This window comes from Choristoneura fumiferana, chromosome 17 (genome assembly GCF_025370935.1).
Source record: "Choristoneura fumiferana chromosome 17, NRCan_CFum_1, whole genome shotgun sequence".
NCBI classification, from domain to species: Eukaryota; Metazoa; Arthropoda; class Insecta; order Lepidoptera; family Tortricidae; genus Choristoneura; species Choristoneura fumiferana.
Window position 1 is genome coordinate 20,232,844 of NC_133488.1, and position 25,196 is coordinate 20,258,039.

At 37.1% G+C, this 25,196-nt stretch overlaps 2 protein-coding genes and 1 non-coding gene across 5 annotated transcripts in view; 2 read left to right on the forward strand and 1 right to left on the reverse strand.

Annotated features, from left to right (window-relative positions):
* br (broad-complex core protein) overlaps positions 1–17,096 on the forward strand; it is a 173,544-nt gene extending 156,448 nt beyond the window's left edge. The window contains exons 5-10 of one of the 3 annotated variants that reach the window (XM_074100291.1): positions 2,997–3,221; positions 5,628–5,810; positions 6,707–7,189; positions 10,298–10,466; positions 10,604–10,651; positions 12,831–16,441. In XM_074100291.1, coding sequence (XP_073956392.1) covers positions 3,036–3,221; positions 5,628–5,810; positions 6,707–7,189; positions 10,298–10,466; positions 10,604–10,651; positions 12,831–13,156 — 1,395 coding nt within the window. In that variant the 5' untranslated portion in view covers positions 2,997–3,035 and the 3' untranslated portion in view covers positions 13,157–16,441. The other 2 variants (XM_074100292.1, XM_074100293.1) reach the window with 2 other exon arrangements.
* On the reverse strand, positions 3,869–3,952 carry TRNAL-UAA (transfer RNA leucine (anticodon UAA)). The gene has a single exon. It is a non-coding gene; the product is annotated as a tRNA-Leu (tRNA).
* A 5-nt stretch (positions 17,097–17,101) lies between the features above and the next one.
* On the forward strand, positions 17,102–23,855 carry LOC141437084 (broad-complex core protein-like). The gene is made up of 2 exons (XM_074100309.1): positions 17,102–17,187; positions 17,736–23,855. Exon 2 carries the CDS (start codon positions 17,753–17,755, stop codon positions 18,077–18,079), a length of 327 nt encoding a protein of 108 aa, XP_073956410.1. The 5' UTR covers positions 17,102–17,187; positions 17,736–17,752; the 3' UTR covers positions 18,080–23,855.
* The last annotated feature ends 1,341 nt before the right edge of the window (positions 23,856–25,196 follow it).

Sequence of the window (25,196 nt, forward strand, 5' to 3'; positions counted from 1 at the left end):
ACTCAAACAGCCAGTACTTGCTTAGTGTTTGGCTTAAAATAAGATTGTGTGTGGACCATTTTCATGACGAAAATGTTACGTTCTTAGTCTACGCGTGGTCTCAGTTCTATGCTACGAATTTATTCGTAGGTTCTATGCTTTTTCCGCATAGAAGGTGGCGCCATTCTATTTATTCCAGTTTGTGTATGGACCATTACGCCGATGCGATTGTGTTATATCTGTGTCTGGTTGGAAAAAAATACTTACCGTCTTGCCGCGAAAATTTTTAAATTGTTGTAGAGCGTAAATAATAAACGATTAAAATAAATGGATTAGTCTCACATTGTTCTCAAGTGATAGTGAAAATTATGATGTCGAGCAAAAAGCAAAAGACAATTGATAATCTTTTGCCGCCGAAATCTAGAAAGATTTATTTAAAAACCTATGAGTTTTATGGACTGCAGGAATAAGAAACGCATTAATTCTTTCACAGAAAAGACAATTTTTTCTCGCAATCGAAGTGAAAAATAGAGTTTTCACCTCGAGACTAAAAGTCAATAAAAACCCTCGGATAAATAGACACCCTCGCTAAAGCTCGGGTGGCTAACCACCTCGGGTATATATCGGCTTATTTTAGTCCCTCGATAAAAAATATACTATTCAAAATAAGGGGGTCGCTTCTTAAAAAAGTTTGATAAACACTGTATACAATACTTTATTGTACCTATAGTTAATTTAAAAAGAATCACATGTAGAGCTTCATGTTTTTTTTTTAATTTGAAAAGAAATATTTTTCACAATAGTCGAATTTGAACATCGAAAACACAGTGAAAAACCTTCTACTGTTTTAAATGGGCAGCCCCTCAAATGACTAAACAAATTGAAAAGTTTATTCAAGACTGTTTTTATTGTTGCCGAACTTTTCATAAAGAATAATACAAATCTTTTTGAGGTACGCTTTGTGTCGTAATCTGGAAACTAGCTCGTGCCTGTGGTTTTACTAGAGAAATCAAAATACGGCAGTTATTCGATATTTTTTATTTATTTTACAAATCAAAGCGTGTCATCGAAAGGAAAAACAATTTTTAAGCTACCTTTACATATATTTTTGCAACGTACAAGGACAGAAATAAAAGAGTTTTAGAATAGGTAGATTTAAAAAAAAACACTTAATTAAATTTGCAACTGAATTTTTTTTTCTTCGCCAAAGAAATGTTAAAGTTGGGAGTTCTCAAACACCCTCTTGTTCAGCTTTCTAGCCTAACAAATTTTAGAAAAATCTCTTTTTTGTTCACTTGTATGATACCTAGGTGCTCTATGATAACAGGGTGTACGTTATCATCTTTCAGTCAGTAAAAGTGTTGTTAAAAAATTAAATTATATTACCGTTGATTTGTTGCGGGTACACCCTGTGTTTGTAGCAGAACAGGCATTTTCTTTTGTAGTATGTTGTGATTTACTATTTGGCTGGTACTTAATTAAAAGCTGCTCGTAATAAAAGGTCTATCCTAAAAACTCTACTTTTTTATTAAAGAATAAATTGAGAAAATGTTACTTATACTGATTAGTTTTATGGCATGTTTTTTATTGGTGACGACCAGAACTGGTATTGAAAAAACAATTAAAGTTATTATTGGTTTTTTGGAATCTTTTTGTATTTTATATTTCAATTCCAAATTTTTACTTTTACGGTCATCCCGTAAAACCTAAATAGGTAAAACATAAATAAGTTTCTCGTCTCGATGAGGGCTACGGTATAGATGTCGCTAGCGTCACTGCTTAAGTGGCTAAATAAGAAACAAACAAGCTGAGATATGTGGTGCATAGGGGAAATTGGTCTGTACCGTTGTCCAGCAGTGGTGTAGCGGTATAGCACGCGGCACGGAATGCCGAGGACCTGGGTTAAATTCCCAGTGCTGGTCTTATTTTTCTGGTTTTTCTGTGCATCTATATTTAAGTTTGTATTCTCAATTAAAGTTATTATTTTCTTGCAGTTTTTTATATCGCTGTGATATTATTCATAAGTACTGCAAATGTATATCACGTTTATGATAAGTTTTATTCCTTTCCGAGCACAATAGCGGAACAATATTTTTGCAAAAAAAATAGGGCAAATACATAATTCATTTTTAATAAGCAATTGATACATTATGCAAGACGTTTTTATCTCGTTTGACCCGTTTTTTAATCGTAGCTGCAATGTTGTTACATTTCTATTAAAATAATTGTCTCTTATAACTAAAGTATTATCTTTGAAAGCTTTATGTATGATAAATGCTATGTAAATGTTGTTTTAAACTGCAAATTATAGGTATGAATTAATCTGCTGGCAGCTTGCACTCGTTATCGATGAGTTCACTAGTGATTATGCCAAAGTGCAAAAATTTTTAGAACCCTGATAGGTTGAGCAATAACAAACGCAAACTCAGTAACAAAGATGTAGTGAACTTAGGTTAGTACCTTGATAAGTCTTGCCCGCAGATGAAGCTTAAGAAATCAATGTTGCCCCTTTTTCCAAATGATTCTAACAGCATATTTGACGCACGAAAGCAATGTGTGCATTTCTAAAAAAGATTGTACAGTCAACGTCATAAATAAGTGAGTGATTTGTACCTTGTCGCTTTCAATCGGTACAATTTAGTATGGCTTTTCAAACATGACGTTAAAATGATAAGATACAAAAGTGATCACTTATTTATGACTTTGACCCTTCAAAGAGAGAGAGTACAATGTATAGGTACTCCGGTTACAAAGAAATAGATAAAATTTTTTTTAGAAGTGCTTAAAAAAAACCTAACGGCCAGTCGCAATAAATCAATCCACGTATAGTTTTCCTACCAACAATCTTCCAACAATAGTAGGTACGAGTATTTTGGCAAATAAAACATAGAAAATACATCAAATTTGTTACTGTTGTTAAGAAAAAATAATCAAATTGATTAGTGAGACCGGTCGGTCACTCGAAACCGTTTTCATTTTATAACCCATACCATTACTAACCTCAAAATTTTTCGCAGGACGCCATTTCGGACACATGACTCGCTAATCAAAACAAAATGGCCGACACGCAGCACTTCTGCCTGCGGTGGAACAACTACCAGAGCAGCATTACCAGCGCGTTTGAGAACCTTCGCGATGACGAGGACTTCGTCGATGTCACTTTAGCTTGTGATGGGAAGAGCTTAAAGGCGCACAGGGTTGTCCTGTCTGCTTGCAGTCCGTATTTTAGGGAGTTGTTGAAGGTGAGTGTATGAAATAATCTTGTATGTAGCTCCGAAGATAATACCAATCAGGGCTCGAGCTTGGGCTTTTACTGGTATTGTGCCGCTTAAGTAGGTAGGTAGGTATATTTTTGGTACCCAGTTTCAAGCGTATTTTGTTTAAGTTTCTCAATATTTCTGTGGTTGAATGAAAAGGGTAAAATATATTTTTTTACAATTTAGTGCTGTCACTGTATGCCATCTGAAATTTTAGACAAAACTTGAAACACGGAATGACACCGACAGTACATTTTATGTGATTTAGAAAGGAAAATGGAAAGTCCTGCGCATTATATGTATTTAGTTTGGTTACAATCAACGATTGGAATATTTAAATTTGTTGTGATACCGTCCATAAATTAGTGTAATTATGCTAATTAAACGAAAATATTTCATTTCAGTCGTTTTTATTACCGAAAACAACTATTTAATAGACACCACATACCTATTTATTTTAAAATATTACGGGTAATTCCTTTTAATCGCTATTAATTCACTCCCAGAATATTTCTCTACAAAAACATTTTTATATTTCAAAATATTTTTTATTACAGATTCAAAACTTATCACAATATGTTCCGTTTTTGTGTAACAAGTAATAAAAAAAAGGAAAAAGAGAAATCCCACTTTGTCAGGTGTGGGGTTCGAACCCACGCTCCCTCTCGGGAACCAGAGCTTAAATCTGGCGCCTTAGACCACTCGGCCAACCTGACTTGGCAGAGGCGTTCGAAATTTTGTATTGGTTTACACTCACTGCAACGCTGTGCAATTTAATAATTCTCTTTCTAAAATGCATGACGAATTCGATGCGTCACAAGTTATTATTGAACATTACAAATAGTTTCTTGAAATAGTGAATTTGTTTTTAGCAAAAGGCATGCATTTGAGAGTTAAATTAATGTTTATCCTTTTCTATTGAATAATAATGACAATGAGAACTGACCTTAGGTCAACGACTTGTTGCATTATTACACTGCAGACCTTCATTTGGGAATTTCCATAATTAAAACACAGTTATTATTTGAATTGTATTTGTCCCGCTTTTTATCATGAATATGCCTAATAATAGGTCAGAATAATGGCGGTCAGTTAAGGATAAAATACCAGTCGCGCCCTGAGGGTTTCCAAACTATTTGAAATAAAATAAAGCATACACTCTTGACAATGATTTAGCCGGGTAGCTTTCAACAATTACAATTTATGTCGAATACTTAGTCTTTCTCCCGGTCTCAAAATTTATTTACTTGGATTACTTAGTTGGCTTAACATGTTAAGTACGGTCAAGGACTTTAATTCATTAGCCATCATGGAACCATTTCGCAATATACGTCTTACATCGCATTAATTAACAAGGAAAATCGTAATGACTTTTCCCTTGAAAAGATTCCATTGCGGCTCATAAATTAAAATCCATGAAAAAAGTTGGTAGGTTTATATAAATATTTAAATTAGTGGGTTAAGAGATAATGTCTTTTGTATAAGGTATATAATAAAAGTACGTTACCTATCTAGTCACTAGTCGCATAATGTTTGAAAATCATAAAGTAATGTTTTATTAATGTTTTGTTCTTAAGTTATATTATGATTTTTTCCGCCGAAACCGTGAATTTTTCAGAAGATTTTACATGGTCATCCTGTAGAACTCTATAGGTTAGGTTAGGTTTGTTTTATAACAATTCCGAACAATTAATGGATTCAGAGAAAAAATAATTATGACAAACAGTACCTTATGGCTAATATTGGTCTTTGGAATCTTTTTGTATTTTTTATTTCAACTCCGAATTTTTGTTACTTCTACGGTCAGCCCGTAAAATCCATATCGAAAATACCTACAAACTTAAATTATAGATGCACAGAAAAACCAGAAAAAAAGACCAGCGCTGGGAATCGAACCCAGGTCCACGGATGGAGTCCAGCGGTGGTGTAGCGGTACAGCACGCGGCACGGATGCTGAGGACCTGGGTTCGATTCCCAGCGCTGGTCTTATTTTTCTGGTTTTTTCTGTGCATCTATATTTCAGTTTGTATTTTCGATAATTATGCGAGCCTATAAGGACCCATTTTAAATCGATTGAGAGTCAGTTTATAGCGAGGCGAGGCAGATATTATTAGACCTAGACGGTGATGGCGGGATGAACTGGACTAGGTACTTCTTGAAAGATTGATCCTTGTACGCAACGGGCAGAGAGCAGTGGAAGTCAATACTGTCTCCGCCGTCTAAGTCTGCAGGCTTACATGCTCTCGGTGGTTATCTTGACCCCACAACTCGTCTGGGCGGCAAACATGGCCAGCCCAGTCCCACTTCAGCTTAGACATCATTCGACCTACACCCTCCTTATCGCAGGTAAATCTACATGTTCAACGCATTTAACAACATCTTCTTCCCCAGTCAACGCCATGCAAACATCCGGTGATTGTGCTCCAAGACGTGGCTTTCACCGACCTTCACGCCCTGGTCGAGTTCATCTATCATGGCGAAGTCAACGTGCACCAACGGAGCCTCTCCTCGTTCCTCAAGACAGCTGAGGTGCTCCGTGTCTCAGGGCTCACGCAGAATGATGATGCACAGGGGGTGAGTTACATTTGTATTACTATGAGCATTTTCTTTTTTTTTTTTATTCGACTGGATGGCAAACGAGCAAGTGGATCTCCTGATGGTAAGAGATCACTACCACCCATAGACAACTGCAACACCTGGGTATTGCAGATGCGTTGCCAACCTAGAGGCCAAAGAAGGAATACCTCAAGTGCCAGTTATTTCACCGGCTGTCTTACTCTCCACGCCGAAACACAACAGTGCAAGCACTGCTGCTTCACGGCAGGATTAGCGAGCAAGATGGTGGTAGCAATCCGGGCGGACCTTGCACAAGGTCCTACCACCTGCGGTTATTTCGATAAAGGATATCATCAGGAGTTGTGAGGAAACCTTTAATTACCTGTGAATATAAGGTTAGAGATGGTGATGAAAATGGTTCTCTATCATTTGCCCGAATCACCCCGAATTTCATATGCCACAATGTATCGTTTTCCACAATTATCATTTGCCATAAAGTAATTTATTTCTGAAATAGTATTTTCTTCAGAGTTGATATTAAACTAACCTAACCTACTGCATTCTATAAGACGCCATTTAAAAAAAATCTGAAATCAACACGGTTCTATATATTTTATGGCAAACATTGGTATGGCAAGTGAAATTCGGGCAAGTAAAGGTATACGGAGAAAATACCAGGGGATGTAATCATCAGCCAGAAAACGTCCATTGTTGTATAAATACCTCCCCTTCGAACGGCGCGTAACTATAACTCGTTACTTGTGTCGAGCAGAGGGATTTAGTCCTTGGATAGTCGCCTAGGACCTATAAGTTTTGCTTACTTCGGGCCAAGTTAATTGGAGTCAGAAGTCACGTGATTTTTATATTTTTAATGTATGGTTCAGGCAGTGTTTAATATTCCTCGTCTTTCCCAGCACCTGGTGCAGAGCCTGGCGAGGGCAGCGGCCGCCGCGGCGTCCCCGCACACGCCGCCGCTGCACCCCGCGCACGCGCACCCCCACGTCCCCAGCTACACCGACAAGCTGGAGGAAGCCCTGCTCGCCCACCCTCCCCACCCTAGCGTCCCCTCCATGATGCGCCGAGTCCCCCTCCCCCCACGCCGCATCTCCCGCTCCGCTGACAACTCCCCCGACGTCATCAAGCGTGCCCGCCACGACAACAACAATGAACAACCACAGCTCCACGCAACTGACTTCTCAACTAAGAACCACAACATGATCAACAATACCAGAGCCCACGAGCCAGGGAACAATGGGAACGGGATATCCAACAGCAGCTCCTCACCGTCCCCGCGGCTGATGGATGAAGTCAAGATGGAACCTCGGGACATGATATGCGGATCCAATGCTGATATTGACAGGAGTACGGATGACACGCCGCCCCACCACAGACCACACGTGAGTTAAAAATCAGCACTAAACCTAAATGTGAATCGCATCGCTACATTCACGGAAACTGGCAGTTGCTATACCGTTTCCTAGGAAACATTATAACGAGAATTTAAGTAGGTAGGTATAGCTTCATCATCAACCGGAAGCCGTCCACTGTTAAACAAAGACCTCCCCCTTAGAACACTACAACAAACGACAACTCACGATCACTTGCCATGTTGTCAATTCACCTAATGGTCCAACTAATAGTGACCACTGACGTCAATGCAAGTGGTCGCACCTGTATGTGGGAGGCCCGCCAACGCTTCGTCTTTCGGTTTGTGGTCGCCACTCAGACCTTCTTCAACTGTTATCTGTTATTTGACCGATTGGGTCCTCCAATTGCCACTTTGACTTGTTTTCTTCGAGCTACGTTGGATGTGTGTATGTTCGAGGTATCGCTTATTTTAGTTCTACCGAAACTAGATCACATACACAAGTATCTATAGATAGAGATGGAAATCGAGTCCAATTCTTAATCATTTCGGGATGCATGTTTCACTATCCCAGGCATTGGAATTTACGACAAAATTTCTGGATGTGTTCGTGAAAGAGTCATTTTCGTAATTACTTCGCGGTTGTTATTAATTGATTTTATTAGCAGTAGAGTTAATATTAAGATGTTCAGTTGGTTGGTCAAATTCCCCAGTGGTAAGTTGGTTGGAAAAAAAAACTGACGGGATGTACCTATCTACGTAAAAATTCAATTTACGAGTTGGTTTGAGTATGTAGATAAGAACCTATCCGGAAGAAAGCTAGTATCAAAGTGTAGGTAATGCCAAAAAGTTACTTCCTAAGTCAATATTCCGGCCGACGTAGCCAAATACGAATAAACTCACATTTCCCTCTAGGCCTGGCGTAAACATGAATATTCTTGAGTTAAACGGTCGCGACCTTGCCTTTTAACGTCTTGTTAGTGTCACGGCAGCGCTCCAGAACCTCCATGCCACGGTAATTCCTAATAAAAACCTCCCAAACGATCTCGAGTAGAGAGCTAGTCGAACTTAGTAACAAAAGTGTTTGTTTTATCAGAATAATCTGACCAACAACCAACTTAGAATTGAAAAACCCCCGAAATTGACATTTCATTATCTCAAAAATGGCTGAACGGAATTTAATAAAGAAACACCGCAAGGAACCCCGCTTTCACGTGAAAATCCGCATTGAAATTTGTCTAACCATTTAAGAGCTACAGATAGACAGACATTGGTGTCAAACTTATAACACCTCTTTTTTGTATCGAGGGTAAAAACATAAGATTCACGCCAAATTTATCACCCACTTAGTGATCGAATGGACTTGAAATTTTATACGGACATGTCGACACCTGCAAGAAATATCATCGTAACTCACTTTTAGTCAATTTTGAGATACAATTATGATTTTGCAAGAAATAAAATTATCTTCTTTATCCTTGTATCTCAACTCCTTTGCGTTTAAAAGTTAGAGCACTAAAAAACATTATAAGTAAGGGTGCACTGGGGTGAATAAAATACCAACTTTAGTAACGTCATAGTTCTTTCAAGCTACCTATATCGCATAATGGCATGAAAAAAATTGTATTACTATTTACATTTTTATTCCTCGACATAACTTCTTAGTATACTAACATTGAATACTTATAAAGATAATTGTAGTCTCGTTACTTTACTAATATAATAATTTAGGAGAAAATCGTTAAAGTAACTCGATGCAACTCTGTTTCAATAAACTGCAAACAAAACTAACGTAAAGTAAGGTTCGAAAATGTACTTAAAATGCTGGGATTCCTTAGTGAATGGAGAATACTATTTCGTTGAGAGAGCTGCCATAGTTTAGGTCACCAGGTGTTTTTGTAATATCCTATAACTTTCGATTAATTTATTTAAGTACATACAGTGAACCAATAGTGTCAACAAAGTAATTTAATCTAATGCTTGGACAGTTCTAGAAACATCCTCAGTTATTAAGGTTAAGATTACCAAGTATTAGACCCGTCTAGTGGGCTAGAGTCTATACCCGGAACTCCTTTAGTGTCAGATGGCATACGATTGTATGCCGCGACGCGTTCAGGTGACAAATCATGAGCCAGTATTAATAGCGTCCAACGACCAAACAGAATTCGATATTTAAATTTTGATGCCGTTCTAAATTCAGCCAGTATTAGCGTTGCCCAACGATAAATCAGAATTCGATATTTTTTTATACTTTTTGATACTACCTTTTTAAATTCAGTCAGTATTAGCCCAACGACGAACTAGAATCTGATATTTAAATTTTGATTCCGTTCTAAATTCAGCTAGTATTAGTCGTCGTTGGACAACCACAACGACGAATCAGAATTCGATATTTAAATTTTGATGCCGTTCTAAAATGTTTTTAAGGGGCTACCGAGTTTTTAGGGCTAAACAGTTTGAATATGGGGGATGGGGGTGAAATAGGATAAAGGGGCTCAAGATATGTTGGTTTTTAGGTATTTTCTCCGTATTATTAAAATAAATGGGTACATATTTCAAAATATAACTAGCCTAACTTGTCAGTCAAAATTTGTCTGATGGACCTCACGATACCAGCGCCATCTAGCGTTTCACAGAAAGCGTCATTGCTTATGTATTGTATCACAACATTCGTAGCCTCATAAATAAGATTTAGGCAAAGGAAACAAGATTCTAACAAGTTCAAGGTTCAAGGGAAATACTAATCTGGAATACTTAGGTAATATTGATATTACTTTCTCAATATCGGACGTGATTCCTGGAACTACGAACATTAGATTTTTTTTTCTAAGTAAAAAGTTTGTTTCGCGAAGTTAAATTGGAATACCAAGTTGGATAGTTGACGAGTTCTCGAGATAATTTTCCTAAATAACTTTTTTAATTTGACTTCGCTTAGGAAGACCGAGTCTAAATTTGTTGAATTGCTATTTAGTTTTGCGTCGAAAAAAGCGTGGAGTTTTCTATTTAGGTCCGCGGCAGTTTAAAAAACAAAGAAAGACTAGAGGAGTGCGCTGACGTTCCAAAGATTATTTAAAAATATCAACATTATTTATTTATTTGATATTTTATTGACTAATATGCCTATTTCTACGCGGCTCAGGGAGGCGGGCCGCCGTCACGCGACAGCTCGGCCGATGCCGACGACCGCACGCCGCCGCCGCAGCTGCCGCCATCGCCGTTCTTACAACCGGCCGACACAAAACTCTTTGCTCACTCGAACACATACAACTTCAGTATGGCGGCACTGACTGAACATCCATCATTGCAAGGTAATTTATTACACTGTTATTGTGATGTGTTTGCGTAGTATTTTATTTGATATGTGACTTTGAAATCGTGACAGTCCCTTGATAGAAGAACACGAAGCATGGTACAGATGAATGCAATGTCGATATGGTGTTTCCAGGTCTGCAGAGTCCACTGGCTCCGGACGGCATGGCAAGCACATCTCAAGGTGAGTCGCGGCTTGTCTAGCAACAAGTTTATTTTATGCATTACCTACATATATTGAAAAAAAAAACGATATTTTTAATGCACTGTCTGTCGTATGCCACCATCACCGCTTCCTCTCTGCTCTGTCATTATTAGGTTTATATATCATTATTAGGTTTTATATTTTTACAAAATGTATGAGGCAATTATCACGTGACATAATATTTATATGTATTATAATTATGATATTATCTATCTCCTATAACCTTTAACCTCTTTATAATATGTCTTCATTTTGTGCTCTGTGATCTGTATATAATAATTAATGTTAGCTTTTGTGTTCTGGTTCGATGTTGTTATTTTACTGTTCAGTTTCGGTCCCTGTCAGTTGGCAGTTCTGATAGTTGTTGATCATTGAACCAAAACGCAATGCAGCCTGCATGTTTGTATTGTAACCATAGTTTACGAGGATATGCTAGCTTGTTTACTAGATGTGATTTGGAAACACTGTGTGTTAGGTATCCCTCACCCCATGTATCCGGGTTAGGTTTATTTGTTTCTTAATTTTTAATAAGCAATTTCTGTTCCTTTTTTCCAAAAATACTTCATTATTTATTATTTTCAACTTCCTTCAAATCGGTTATTGGTAAGAATTTTGTCATTCACTGCGCACCTGGATTTATTTAATTGGCTATAAAATGTTATTTTTACCTAAACAATGTACATTAAAAAAATACAACATTTTTTTATATACAAAATGCACTCTTTCCAAGAATGTCGACAGTCTCGAATACGTGTGTTAGTTTGAAGAAATTGTTTCTTCATAAGATAAGCTGATGTAGAATCACGGTGGATCCCATGAATCATTCATGTTTCTAAAAACAAACTCGAGTTACTCGTAATCACGTTGCTTTGGGAAAAATATGACATGTGTCGAATTATAACCGGGAACGTTCAAGATTGGACAATGGAATTTTAGTAATGCTATCGCGGTGTCAGCTTGTAAAAAAACATTCGATTATTTCATTGAGGAATATTAAAGCTATTGTCCGAGATATTTGAAACTGCGCTCAAACGATACCGTGTCACAGGTTGTTGTAAAACAGCTGATTTCATTCATTTCACCGTAAGCATAACTACGCTGTCTTAGGTCGGTTAGGTAGAGAGAAAAATGCATTGCGTTACTAATACCGCTTTATACGACACGACGGATGGCTATCATCAGACTTTAAAGGGGGGTGGCGGTGCTTAAGAGAGGCTGCGTTATGGAGAGTGCATTAAAAGTGCGTTCGAAGCTTCGATGGGGCTAACAGCTTGTGTTGTGACCAGGTGGCGCCCGCACCCCCCAAGAAGATTACAGATGCGAGCCGTGTAACAAGAGCCTTTCCTCGCTGACGCGGCTCAAACGGCATATTCAGAACGTTCACATGCGCCCTTCGCGAGAGCCCGTGTGTAACATATGCCGGCGGGTGTATTCCAGCCTCAATAGCCTCCGGAACCACAAGTCGATCTACCACCGCAAGCAGCAGCCGCCCGCGACCCCCGGCCAGGGCCCCTTCTACCCCGTCAACTGACGGCGCCCCCGCGCCGCGAACCCCCAGCCATACGAAACGTTGCCATTCGAAGACACAAAACTGCCATCCTAACCACCTTAGAGCCATACTCTTGCCCGTACCTTTGTTAAGTTTAAAAAATGTAACGCGATATGTTCCTAACACTAAACTTGTATGTAAATAGCATAGATTCACTTTGTACGTGCATGCGCATTGCAGTCTTTATCTTTATATGTATACATAATTTATCGTTACTAATAATGTAAAACGCTTCTGCGCGAGTGTGGATCGCCGTTATCGATTCATGTTCCGAGGTTGCCGGCCGATGCACACTCGAGCAAACGTCTTGCCTTTCTGGAACCAATTGGGACATCTATGATCGGTACACACATAACCACCAACGTTCCATTTACAAAAAAGAAGCGCATTAGTCAAATTCGATCTTTCAAAACACGTTGAATTGCCTCTACAATACAACAGCAAATTTAGCCACGTTTGTGAGTGGTGCATTTGTGCCAATTGGTTCCTTCTAAACGGGACCCGTTGGAGCGAGCGCGGTCGCAGTGGTGTTGGCTACGTCAGTCTAGCGAGGGGTCGAGCGGGGTGTATGTTGACTAATGCGCTAATGTTGGTTGTTATGTGTGGCAGTGGGGCCGCTGGGGGCGGGGCACCGCTGCGAGGTGTGCGGCAAGCTGCTGTCCACGCGGCTGACGCTCAAGCGGCACACGGAGCAGCAGCACCTGCAGCCGCTGCACTCGGCGCGCTGCAGCCTGTGCCACAAGGTGTTCCGCACCCTCAACTCGCTCAACAACCACAAGAGCATCTACCATCGGCGCCAGCGCGGCGCGCCACCGCCGCCGCCCGCGCCGCCCGCGCCCCAGAACCTTTCCCTAGCCCCCGACACCAAACTCCCGATCAACCCGCCCCACCACAACATCGACTTTTACAAGTTCAAAGACCAATTCAACGTCTAATAGTAAAAATCTGACGTTTTTCGTTATTTTCAAAACTCGTTGATATTCGTTGATATTTTTGTGTTAACTCATTAGTTTCGACTTTGAACTTGTTAGACGTATGTGTGACCATGACAGTGACATCATCACAATTGCGAAGCCCTCGCGGCTTCTAGACATTCCAATGTTAAAAGGGGGGGGGCGACGCCCGGCGTGCAATACTGCGGTATATGACTATTCCTGAATTATACACTATGTTTAATGTGCGACAATAAGGCGAAGAGAAAAAATATTTTGAGAAAAGATTAATATCTTGGTGCTGTAAATTTATATATTAGGCTTAAATTAAAAAATGAAACGGTGTTCGTGTAAGTAAACTAACTAAAGAGGCATATTGTTTTCAACCTTGTGTTCATTTTTCGGCGTTTTGCAATTTATTTATTCTGTATTTTTACCTACATGATCTCACTTAGATATTTATACGAGATTACTAAAATGCTATTTAAAAAAAATATACACATTATGTAATTGGCTTATGAGGCTTTTCAAATTCACTATTATTTTATGTGATTTTGTTTGTTATCTGTAAGACTGAATTCAGAACATAGCACCAGAAGAAGGATTCGCAAGGAATTATTTTTGAACGAAATTTTATCCGCAGAAAGCACAGGCCACCACAAATATACCGGACTTACCCAACTACTGAAATAGACATATATTTAATTACAAACATACACACTTTATGACAACCTTGATTATTTATTGCTTGCTTATACTCAGTATATTCTACTTTTATTTGTTTGTTTTATTTCTTATTAGATTTTTTTTAATTTTATTAGTCGACTTTAAATTTTCTACACTGCCACCAGTGAGTCGATGTTTTTATTTCATATTAATTTAAAAATCAATGCAAATACATTTTGCGAAGTGAATATTGAGGTGCCATCTAGGAACGAATGACTATGGCTACATTATAGTTATGCATTAGTTTATAAATACACTTAGCTATTTTCAAACTAAATTTTTATTACGACTTGTGTTCATTTAAAATTATTTTACATATAGTTGTTGCGTTTTTCCTTGTTTAGTGTAGTGTTTTTCTTTACGTAAACAATTATAGTTTTATAATTTCTTTGTACATTCAAAATACACGTATTTTCTTCTTGTTTCCTTTTGTACAATTGTAATTACAACACATCACACATTATTATATTGAACTACCTACATAATATGAAATAGAATACATTTAGATAATTCTCAGTGTTAATGTTCCTAAATTTGAGCAATGTCGATTGCTGATTTAGAATATTGCGTGATCAACGTTATATCGATTTTTTGCTTGCCATATGAATAGTTGTAACGGTACAGAGACCAGCTCGAAACTTTTATTCCACGGTAAACTAAAAACGAAATGATCGATGTGCTCTCTAAGCACATTAAGGAATATTATTAAATGTGTTGGGAGTGCAGATATACTTAGAGGAAATATTAAATGAAAGTTCAGAGCTTGCGTCTAAGTCCCGCGTGTTTCGTGTCTAGTTGATTTACTTCTAGTTAATATAAACATCACTTTTGCTCTCGACGCCATGTCGTTAAATACTATTGTTGTATTTCTTTATACTAGCCGTAAGAAATTCTTAAATGTAAACACATTATTTATTGTAACGATATACACATTAAGTAATTATTAGTGCCTGCTTTACATAATTATTGTGTTTTTATTGAAAAAAAGACATATTTTGCGTGTACTTCTAAATAATTTAGAAGTCGTGTTGGACACGTACGTACTGTACTAGTAATGGACCGATGCTTTATACTTCTACTAACAAGTATGAGAGGCTTCCTAAAGTAATTGTAATGCTATGTTATAAGATTCTGTTGTTATTGCTAGATACATAAAAGCTTAGCCATTACAAAGTTTAGTTACATCGTATGTAGTAGGCTTTATAGTTATACTTTATCGAATTGGAAGACTCGTGTTTTGGTGCTAAATTGGAACGATGTTCTTGTTAGAAAAAATTAAGAATGTGAAAAAAATCGGACGGAATCTAAATTAAAAAAGTAATATTTCGCAACATTCCGTGTGTGAGGAAAATGTTAAGTTTTTATTTGCTTCGACTTGCAAAGTTTTGAACGTAAACGGTAGAATTGTTGTTTTTTTTCTAGTAATTTAGTACTAGGTTCTATTGTTAATTTGGGTTTGGGAACTACGTTAGTTAACTAATTAGGATTAAGATTTATCTGAATTCATATAGATAATAGCGTCTACGTGTTTATTTATGATTACAGGGATGTGCTGCTAAGGCAGTACGGTCATTCGGTCTTGCATTATATATTTAGGCGGAACGAATTGAATTTATTTAGAAAACGAGTGACGTATATAATCATATATGTTTGAAAACTTTTGCCAAAATCTAATAAGCGCTATAGACTGACTAGAGTAAGTACGCGTTTGAATTGTACACTATTAGGCGTATTTGTAGATAAAAAAATGTACAATTATTTACTAAAAATTGATAATTTTATAAAAAAAATGTCGCTGACGACGCGAAGTCTAAATCTGATTTGGTTTCGTAATTAAAGTTCGCTTGTGATTCGATGATCTTATTTCGGTTTATATTGGAGCTAAATTAAATTGTGATCTCAAAATTGGAGGAGGTGGTTTTAAAGGGCGAGTACTACACCGTGTTCTAAGGAGCAGAACACATCCCTGTCGAAACTAATTAATTAGTTAGGATCTTAGCAAGATTAAGACTGTTTCTGTGACCTGTTCGTTTTATTTGTACGTGGGGTACACTTTACGACTTTATCAATGTGTTCTTATACTTCTTGTTGGCGTTTTTACTTATTTTATAAGGAATCTAAATTAATTTATTGGTTGTTGTATTGAAATTTTTTATATTTTTTTCTTTTAAATTATTATTCTACTCTCCTAAAAATTATTATTTTTATTAATCGGCATCTGTGTAACGCAGTCCATGTGTAACTCTTTTTTAACACGAAATGTGCCAAAAATGGGGAGTTATAATTTTGTCTTCCATTTTTAAATTTATTCTATTTGTGAACGCGCCAAATTGAACGGAAACTTTGTTTGGCAACTGTAAAATTTATGATGGGCTGCACTTTGAAAAGAGATGACAAATCCACATCACTAATGTACGAAATAGTCTATTCTTTCTTTTACTTTTAAATAAAATACTTGAAGTAACTACTCATAAAATGTAATTGTAATCGTTATACCGAACTTCATAAATCCTAATATTGATGATAATGGCGTTTTTAATAAAAACAGATATACTGAAATAATATTGTCAGTTTTATTAGTACCTCACGCATCACCCGTAGCGCTTGGTGTCCCATTGTCCGAGCCTGCAGTACTAGAGCCTGGCTGTGCACCGTCTTATGTTTACCTAAACAGAACACGCTTGGCATTTGTCTCCAGCCTGGATATATCTGTCCCGCCTTCTCTGCATGGTGTTTTGTTTCCTTAACACAATATTCACCGGCCACTACGCAGCTTCGCCATCATTTCTGTTATTCTTTATTTACCTACTTTACATTTTATTTTATTATAATTTTAAGTCACTTATTTTAGTTTGTCGATATCAGTTCCGAATACATTATGATTTGTACACATTTGCATTTTGAAAAATGAACTTGTCAGAATCCCAGTTAGGTTACGTTTATTTTTCGAACGCGTGCGGGGACCAACCCCAACTTTGTTTTTTGTTTCGATCTGTTTGCAGGTAAAAAGTTATTCTCCTGCTCGTTATGCGGGAAGGTATTATGCTCGAAGGCGTCCCTCAAGCGGCACATTGCCGACAAGCACGCCGAGCGGCAGGAGGAGTACAGGTGCACGATCTGCGAGCGGGTTTACTGCTCCCGGAACTCACTGATGACGCATATATACACCTACCACAAGTCCCGGCCGGGGGAGACCGACCAGATTCGGTTTTTTTAGTGACTACTCGGACGGAGTTGGCGCGGCGCTCGGCAGTGCTCGAAAGAGAACCACCAACACTTGTCCGCCGTACATAGCACCGCCCACCAAGGTCAGCCTTAGTTCTAGACAGTTTAGGGCATAAGACGCTAACTCATTAACAATGAACTTTCTAATAATAATCATGCACCGTTTTAGTCCTAAGCTAGGGTTAAGGGTCCTTTTTCGGTTACAATTTTCAATTATACAATACTTTTTTTGACACTTAATTTTTTTGGGAAAGTTTTTTTTTTATTATTTTATTCCGTTGATATCCCGAGCCAGATGCCCTCTCCCATCGAGATTCGCAGTTTTGACGTTGTTGTGTTGCTTGAAGCATGCTTCTATCATTTTGTTATCACGTGTTTCTGTGTCATTTGTGGTTGAGAGAATTTTCTAAGATTTGAATACAAAATTCGTGATTACTGTGTAGTTAGTCAATGTGTACAGTGCATATTATTAGTATTATAATAATAACTATTATTATTACTATAACCTCATACATTCTCCATTTATTCTAACAGTAACTTTCGATTAATCTGCTGTTTTTCGTGTGTCGTGGCGACCCGGCAGGCCGGGCTTGCGGAGCCGTAGTCAGAACGCATCTGTTTGCTGTTGCAGCTGTCCCGCCCCTCCGTATGCCCCCGCCCACCGCCGGCGGGATCAACGAGCCGCAAGAGTGTCCCTACTGCCGCCGGACGTTCTCTTGTTACTACTCCCTGAAGCGACACTTCCAAGACAAGCACGAGCAGTCCGACACCCTGTACGTGTGCGAGTTCTGCCACCGAAGGTACCGGACCAAGAACTCCCTGACGACGCACAAGAGTCTGCAGCACCGCGGTTCCAGCGGCATGCTCAAGCGGCTGCTGAAGACGTCGGCGCTGCAGAGCGCGCTGGCGCCCGCGCCGCATCACCTGTTCGACCTCGGCGCGGAGCACCCGCAGCTGCCGCCCGGCCTTCAATGACCACAGACCATGGCTTAAACCGGTGGCTACTAAGCCCTCGCGCCGCACCGAGCGTGCCCGCCGCGAGGCGACAGGACGCTGATACGAATGGGATAGCATCATGTGCAATATAACGGACAATGCCAAAACAATGCAGGACTATGCCGCATTATTAATTAATCGTATTATAATTAGTTAAATATTGACGTTAGTTTTAAAATTACATCAACAGTATTGTCGCGCGGCCAGCGCCGCTAGTGTACGCTTCGACGTTCGAACTTCGCTTTGTGACATTAAATGTAACCAGTGACTGACGTTACTGGCATTTTCTAGTGAAAATGTTAAAACAGTGTTCAATATGACAATGTAATCCAGAGCAATACTAAAGTATTAATATTTCTAGTACTGCCAAAATTATGCCAACCGTAATGTAAATGGAGAATACGTTTTTTTAAATCATTTTTCGATTAATATCTAGTGTCAAATTAGAATCGCTAACTGTACAAAAAGGAACGTACAAATTTTAAACAGTAATTTTAAAAGGCAAAGAAAATATTTTTTAAAGCGACTTTTTCGGAACGCCAAAATTTAAATTAAAAGATACAGATTATTTAGGAGTTAATTAACCAAAAAATGTTAGATTAAAATATTGATGTTGAGTAAAAAAAAGACTTCTTAGAATCTGATTTCGAAAGTACAAAATTAATGTCTAATTGAACAATATTGTGTATTCTATGTGCGTTTGGCTTCAATTCTAATGATGATCATCAAGTAGCCGTGCCTTCGTTCGTCTTCATGCCAGGTTCGGAGCCGTGGTGTGTGAGCGGGACGGCCGGTCCGGCGCGGCGCGCGCGGGTACATACAGGGTGACGTGAGGCAGGCCGCGCCGCCTGTCCGAGGGTCTTCGAAAAGCGGTTCGACGGTCGTATACGTGTGCATGATTCCAAATCATGAAGTTAAAGTAAAGCGTTTCTTCTGTAATAAATTACGTAGTTTTAGGTATTAATAGAATTATATTTAATCTGTATCCATTTTCGGATTTCTCTCTATGAGTGTATAGTGGTTCTTATTTAAATGTCGACCAACGTAGCGGACGTCTCGTTATTGAAAATTTATTAGATTATTATTATTATATTATTCTCAAAAATCTTAGGATAACCATAAGATGGCTGCAGATTGTAAAAAAATATTTTATTTACTTATTTAATGATACTGTAGGAAATTGCTTAGGAACCGTGTTTCGTCTGGAAATTAAGACATATCTGCTCAGGGTGACCATGCGACGGATCAAGTAACTATCACAACAGGCGACCAACTCTGCCCGACATATCACAAAATCTCTATGAACGCACCTCACGGAGATAAACTATATTTAACACCGTGATATTTCGCAAAGCCAAAGAAAAAAGGGGATAATATTAATGCCGACATGCATTTATTTCCAGTAGAATAAAAAACATTCTGAAATAAATATATTTAAAAAACTTAAAAGTTAAAAATAGATATTGTGCCATATCCAAAATTATAATTAATCGGTATTTTCTTCCGTATATACCTATGAATTTAACTGTCAACATATCAGTCACTAAAAGTGCGCAGGAGTTGATGCAATCAGCCTCAGGACTCCGCTGTTTGCAAACAATGCAACTTCATCTTCAATTGAAAACATTAATATCTGCATTTATTTTTCCAATTTTATTATAACTTGAGTTAAGAATTTTAATTTAAGATTTTGTATTCTTACTTTCATTTTCGGAATGTTACATATTCGTACTTTGTGATATGATTATATTTAATGGAGCGTTATTTGGTTTATATCCAAATACTTAGTTTTAACATTTAATTTTCGTACGTATTTGAACCTCAGCTTAGATTTAAAACAAGAGCAGGGTTCTCCCGTTTAAATACGATATAACAGTTTTTTTTTTCTAATTTTGACGAGGTTATCCCCGGCTTACAACGCATATACCTCCTTTTTCGTAATACCTCACGAATATTATTTTGTTTTTAATTTTTATTTCAATGTTACACTGACTGGCTGTATAGGAATATTTTCGTTTACAAAACGCATCCAGTCCGGTTCGTGAGAGCGCGGAACTTAACCGATCCTAATCATTATCATTATAGCTGAAGCTTAGATGAAACAACAAGCGGGTAGTTTGAATTGTAAATATTTTATAAGTTAGAATTTACATCATAATTGAAGAATCGTGGCATCATTTGGGAATAGAAGCCTCGTGATATTATTAATTAAATGGTAAAATAGATAAAATCATTAATGGAAAGGATTTTTATATATTCTACTAATGGATTTATTGATAGTGAAACTTAGGCGTAGTGTTTCCATAACGATTACTTAGTGTTTGTGTTTGTTGTTTTCGCTGTGCAATTATTTCTTGTCGGTTTGGCTGTTTGTAAACTAGGTTGTTGACATCGTTATTTTTTTTGGTAGTTTCCCACCAATTTATGTTTGGAATTCTTTATTCAAAATTTTGATCTCAGTTGACAGCTGCGAACTACATCAATTTTGGAGACAGCCGGTCTTGATTGTTATTAGGTCTTATTATCGTGATTCGCGTTAAGTTTGGACATTGTGTCGGCAAAAAATGGTTTTAGAACGAAATCGCAGCTATGAAATTCAAAACCAGAAAATACAAAAAAAAACAGCGAGACGACGAAAAACGTTTGATATTTTGCAATGTATACCAAAATACTGCATTTTTAAGTATAGTAAGTCGATAAGTGAGAAAGTTTTGTAATAATTTAAAATATCGCCCTCTGATTTAACGTTACTAGGTATGATTTCCACATCTTTGCCAGTTGAGTTTTGTTAAGTTTACCAATGAAATACTTTATAAACCGACTGTGTTACTAAGTAGGGTAATGCACTAATCAAGAACAAGATGCCTTCTTAACAGTACAACTTTAACAATAGCCTAACTAAGTAAATATGTAAGATACCGTATTACGACAAACTTTGTGGGGCTAGGATACTGTAGGAAATTAGGTGGTTTTGTATAAAAAAATGTTTTTTGACATTCCAGCTTCTAAAATATAAAAACTTTGTTTTTAAATGTCGTCAATAAATTCTTGACCATCCCATTTCCAGTTTTTGGTAGCTGTAATGTAGTTTTATAGAAAACTGCTTAATATTTAAATAAACGATTTCCAGAAAAAAATATTAAGAATAAAGTTTTACACACATGGACATTCATTGAAGTGTAGTGAGTAAGACACTTGCAAAATATCGCAGATTGAAACTTTAGTGGCTGCAAATAAATATTGTACCCAGAAACCCCACAAAGTTATTGAACAGCAAGCATTTTGCTTCTTAGCGAAACGTAAATGTGTTGTCAAACGCGATCTTACGCTACATACATTAATATAATCATCAATAAAATGCAACTTAAAATAAGATTAAAGTCTAATATCATTATAGAAAATGTTCATATCATAAATGACAAGTTCACAAACCGATTCACAAAGTTAAAATTTTAAGAAATATGTCTTAATGATTTTAAGTATTACCTTCATCTAATTACAACTTTTAATGTATTACTTAGACACTTTACGCAACCAGGACAAGTCAATATATACGTGATTTATATTTATCTAATACAATATAATATATTGTAAATGCCAAACTAAGTTATAACACTTGTTACATAGTTTTTCCCATACATACATTATTTTTGTTGAACCATTTCCATGTTTAAAATGCAATAGATAATCGTCTTTAAATTTCTGGTTAGTATGTGCTATATGACCAGATTTTATATAGATGAACCCAGTACCTACAATAGTTAATTATTAATATTTCAATTGCTCGGCCCGGGGAGTGAAAATCATCAAAGGATGCAGCGACTTTGCTATTTTTCGCGGTTTGTTATACATATTTATTACAAACGAACATTGACGCGTGTACAGTACCTATTAAACTTTATTATTATAATCCCTTAATTCCATCGTTTTCATCATGTTCTAATATTGTTGTAATTTTTCACAGTGAAAGTCGGTGCATCCTTAATTCAATAGCTTTAATGTTATATCAGTATCTTCCACTTTAATATAATAAATGCCTACATTGAAAGCAATAGTTCCCAATCTGCCAACGTAAGTACCTCAATAATTATAGTTATATACTTCATATAATCTATTAAGCAGTCACGTCTGCAGTTCTGTCGTTATCAACTTCAGTATTATTTCATGTTTATAATTATGTATATTTTAAGTTGGGTCCCGTTTTCCGGGCGGACTTTTTGTGGTCGCGTCTAGGAGTCCAAGTTTGCGACGAACTGCTGGCATATTATCACAGATGTGACATTAAAATGTAGTTCCGTAAATCAAAGTGCACTTACAACTTTTATATAAAATACCTGATAAGTATTATATACTAAGTAATAGAATTCGGGTACTCCCCGGCCGAGTACACATCGTTGATTACCCGTCTTTTACAATATATAAATGTATTTACAATAGATATACACACTTATGACATACAATATACTCACAGTTATTGCTAGAAGTAACTTTTTATCTACAGATAAAATAAAGCGTGGTGGAATTGAGTTAAAAATGGCCACTGGCCCTTTGTATTGTTTGCGACAAACTTGCTGGTTTTGATCGGCAACAAACTGCCAGTAGCATTTAAAACAAGTTGTTAAAACTTTTTGGACTTTAAACAATCTGGAAATCATTTGTTTTTCGCGTAAGTTAAGTTCAGACAAAGACAGTAGCATATTTTTAACGGAATGACACCACCCTCCTGTTATACATACTCTGGTGAAACATTTTATACACAGAAATATTTTTTTATGAGATAAACAATTATATGTCAACGTTAATTAAGTGGCAATTCTAATTTTAACTGCACTATATTTTGCTGACACACTTAGGATTAGATTTTTCTTTTTTTTTCGTAATGTAATGTATTCTCGATCTGCGTTTTTATTATCAACGATTTCTTTTCATGTAAGACGTCTCGGGAGGTGCGGACCCACGGGCTCTTGAAAGAAATTTGTTTGTTTAATTAATATTATTCTAATTGACAATATGAGCCGAGGATCCGCACTGCCCGAGACCCACAAGCCTAACTAATATTGTGTTACTATTGTGTAAAAGTTATAGTTTGCCATCGTTGATCAAAGAAAGAAATATGTGTTAAACATTTAGTTAGAGAGTTTTGTTATACTTTTAAAGTTCTGGTTCGGTATGAGGGCGCGGGTTGTACAGATATGTTTCATAGTAACGTGTATTGATTCGAGTAAGTAGATAGTCAGGTGGGCTTCAGCCGAATAAAAGTTAGGGCTTCTCTTGAAAAATTGTTGTAAGTTGAAACATCTATTTCAGTCGGTGAAGACACTTAAAGTACTATTGTTGTAGAATGTAATACGGAATCGATTTTAAAGAATTTGGGAGCGTCCGGTGTCCACTGGCAGAGCAAAAGCTTAATAATAAAATTAAAAACTGTGTAGTAGATGAAGTTGTAGGGTAAATTTAATTAGATAGGTTTTGGGGGTGCCAGTGGGCGCGGGGTCTGAGTGTCTTTACTTGTTTGATGTTGTTGATAAATGTGATTAAGGAATCAACTCGGGGCGTTGGCACATATCAGTAGTCGGAAAACTTAGTACTATAAGTATCTTTGAATCTGACTTTGCAAATTTATCTACGAAACTGTCACTTCAACTTGTTTTAAAAAATGTTTTTAGATTTCTTTTATTGAAATCTGCGTTTGAATTCTCAGAATAACAGTTGAGTGTATTAAAGTATAAAATAAACTCGCAGTGATTCCATTGAATTTGCATTTTTATTTCCATCCCCTCCAAAGTCCACTAAAACTTAGTTGTTTACCACCAAATTTACAAGCAAAATTACCACCAACAACTGAATTGCCGAAATCAATTGAAAGTTTATTCTGCAAATATAATGGCGAATTGGCTATTTTATGTCTTTTATCTATCTACCAGTGATTAGGGAAGCATCAGCATCATAATTATTCACATTCTTACCTACCACCTTATAAAAAATTTAAAACCCTGGACACATAAAAAATATCATCTAAATAAGAGTACTTAGTGCCCGTCTACGTTTGATGCAAATAGTATTTTAATCCAAGCTTCATTTCGTCGGGGGCCGCTTAAGTTATATTTCCTACTTCTATCTATACTTAGGAACTAAGTACTACATAATTTTATTTGCAATATTGGCTGAGATCCTGTCAAGTTGCAAAAAAGCTGAATGTATTGAAGACGACTACTCCTATTTCCATCAAATATAGCTAAGATCAATCTCGATCACATCAGCTATCATAAAAAAAACCATTGTCGTTGTATATTTCAAAAATTGCACGGCATAATACACATAAGAAACGGAAAGAGCACAGTTGATCGACTAATGGTGTGAGTAATTAAGTTAGGTAGATACTCCCTGTAATTGTCGCCCTAAAATTTACAGCAGTACTTAATGAATTACCTGATAATTTCGTGCACTGAATAGAATAAACTACAAATTATCAGATCATGATAGTGCTTTGTTGTCGTGGGAATTTGGGCGAACTTAACCGCATCCTTCCGTGCCCAAATTGCAATAAGCTAACTACAAAGAACGGACTATGCGCGTCAAATGAAGTTGTGCCGATAGCCTAGTCAGTGCACGAAATTATCAGGTAATGAGGGCTATCGCGTATGAATTCGCCACTAGAGGTGCTAGTGTAGCGTGAGGTCTCCGAAATGTCAAATCTCATAGTTTTTGGGTGAGCTAGGCGGGTTTATTTATAATTAGAATAATTTTGTGAATATTTTGCAATATCTGAAATTAATTATGGCAAATATGCGTTCCGAGGCAATGAATGTCTGTGTTTTGAGACAGTTTTGTCTTTCGCAAAACCTTTGTCCTCCCTTTTTTCCGAACAAAACGGGGACTATGCAACACTGTGGCATGCTCGATATTTTTATGGTACGGTTTTAAGGTGTATTAAATATGATTTTAATCTAAACTTTGTTTTCACGCCCTTAATAACAGACTTTGAAAGCCATACTTGAAAACCTCACGCAACAGTGCGCCTTCTAGTGAGACAAAAAACGATAGCCCTCATTCATTAAGTACTGCTGTACATTTTAGGGCGACAATTACAGGAAGT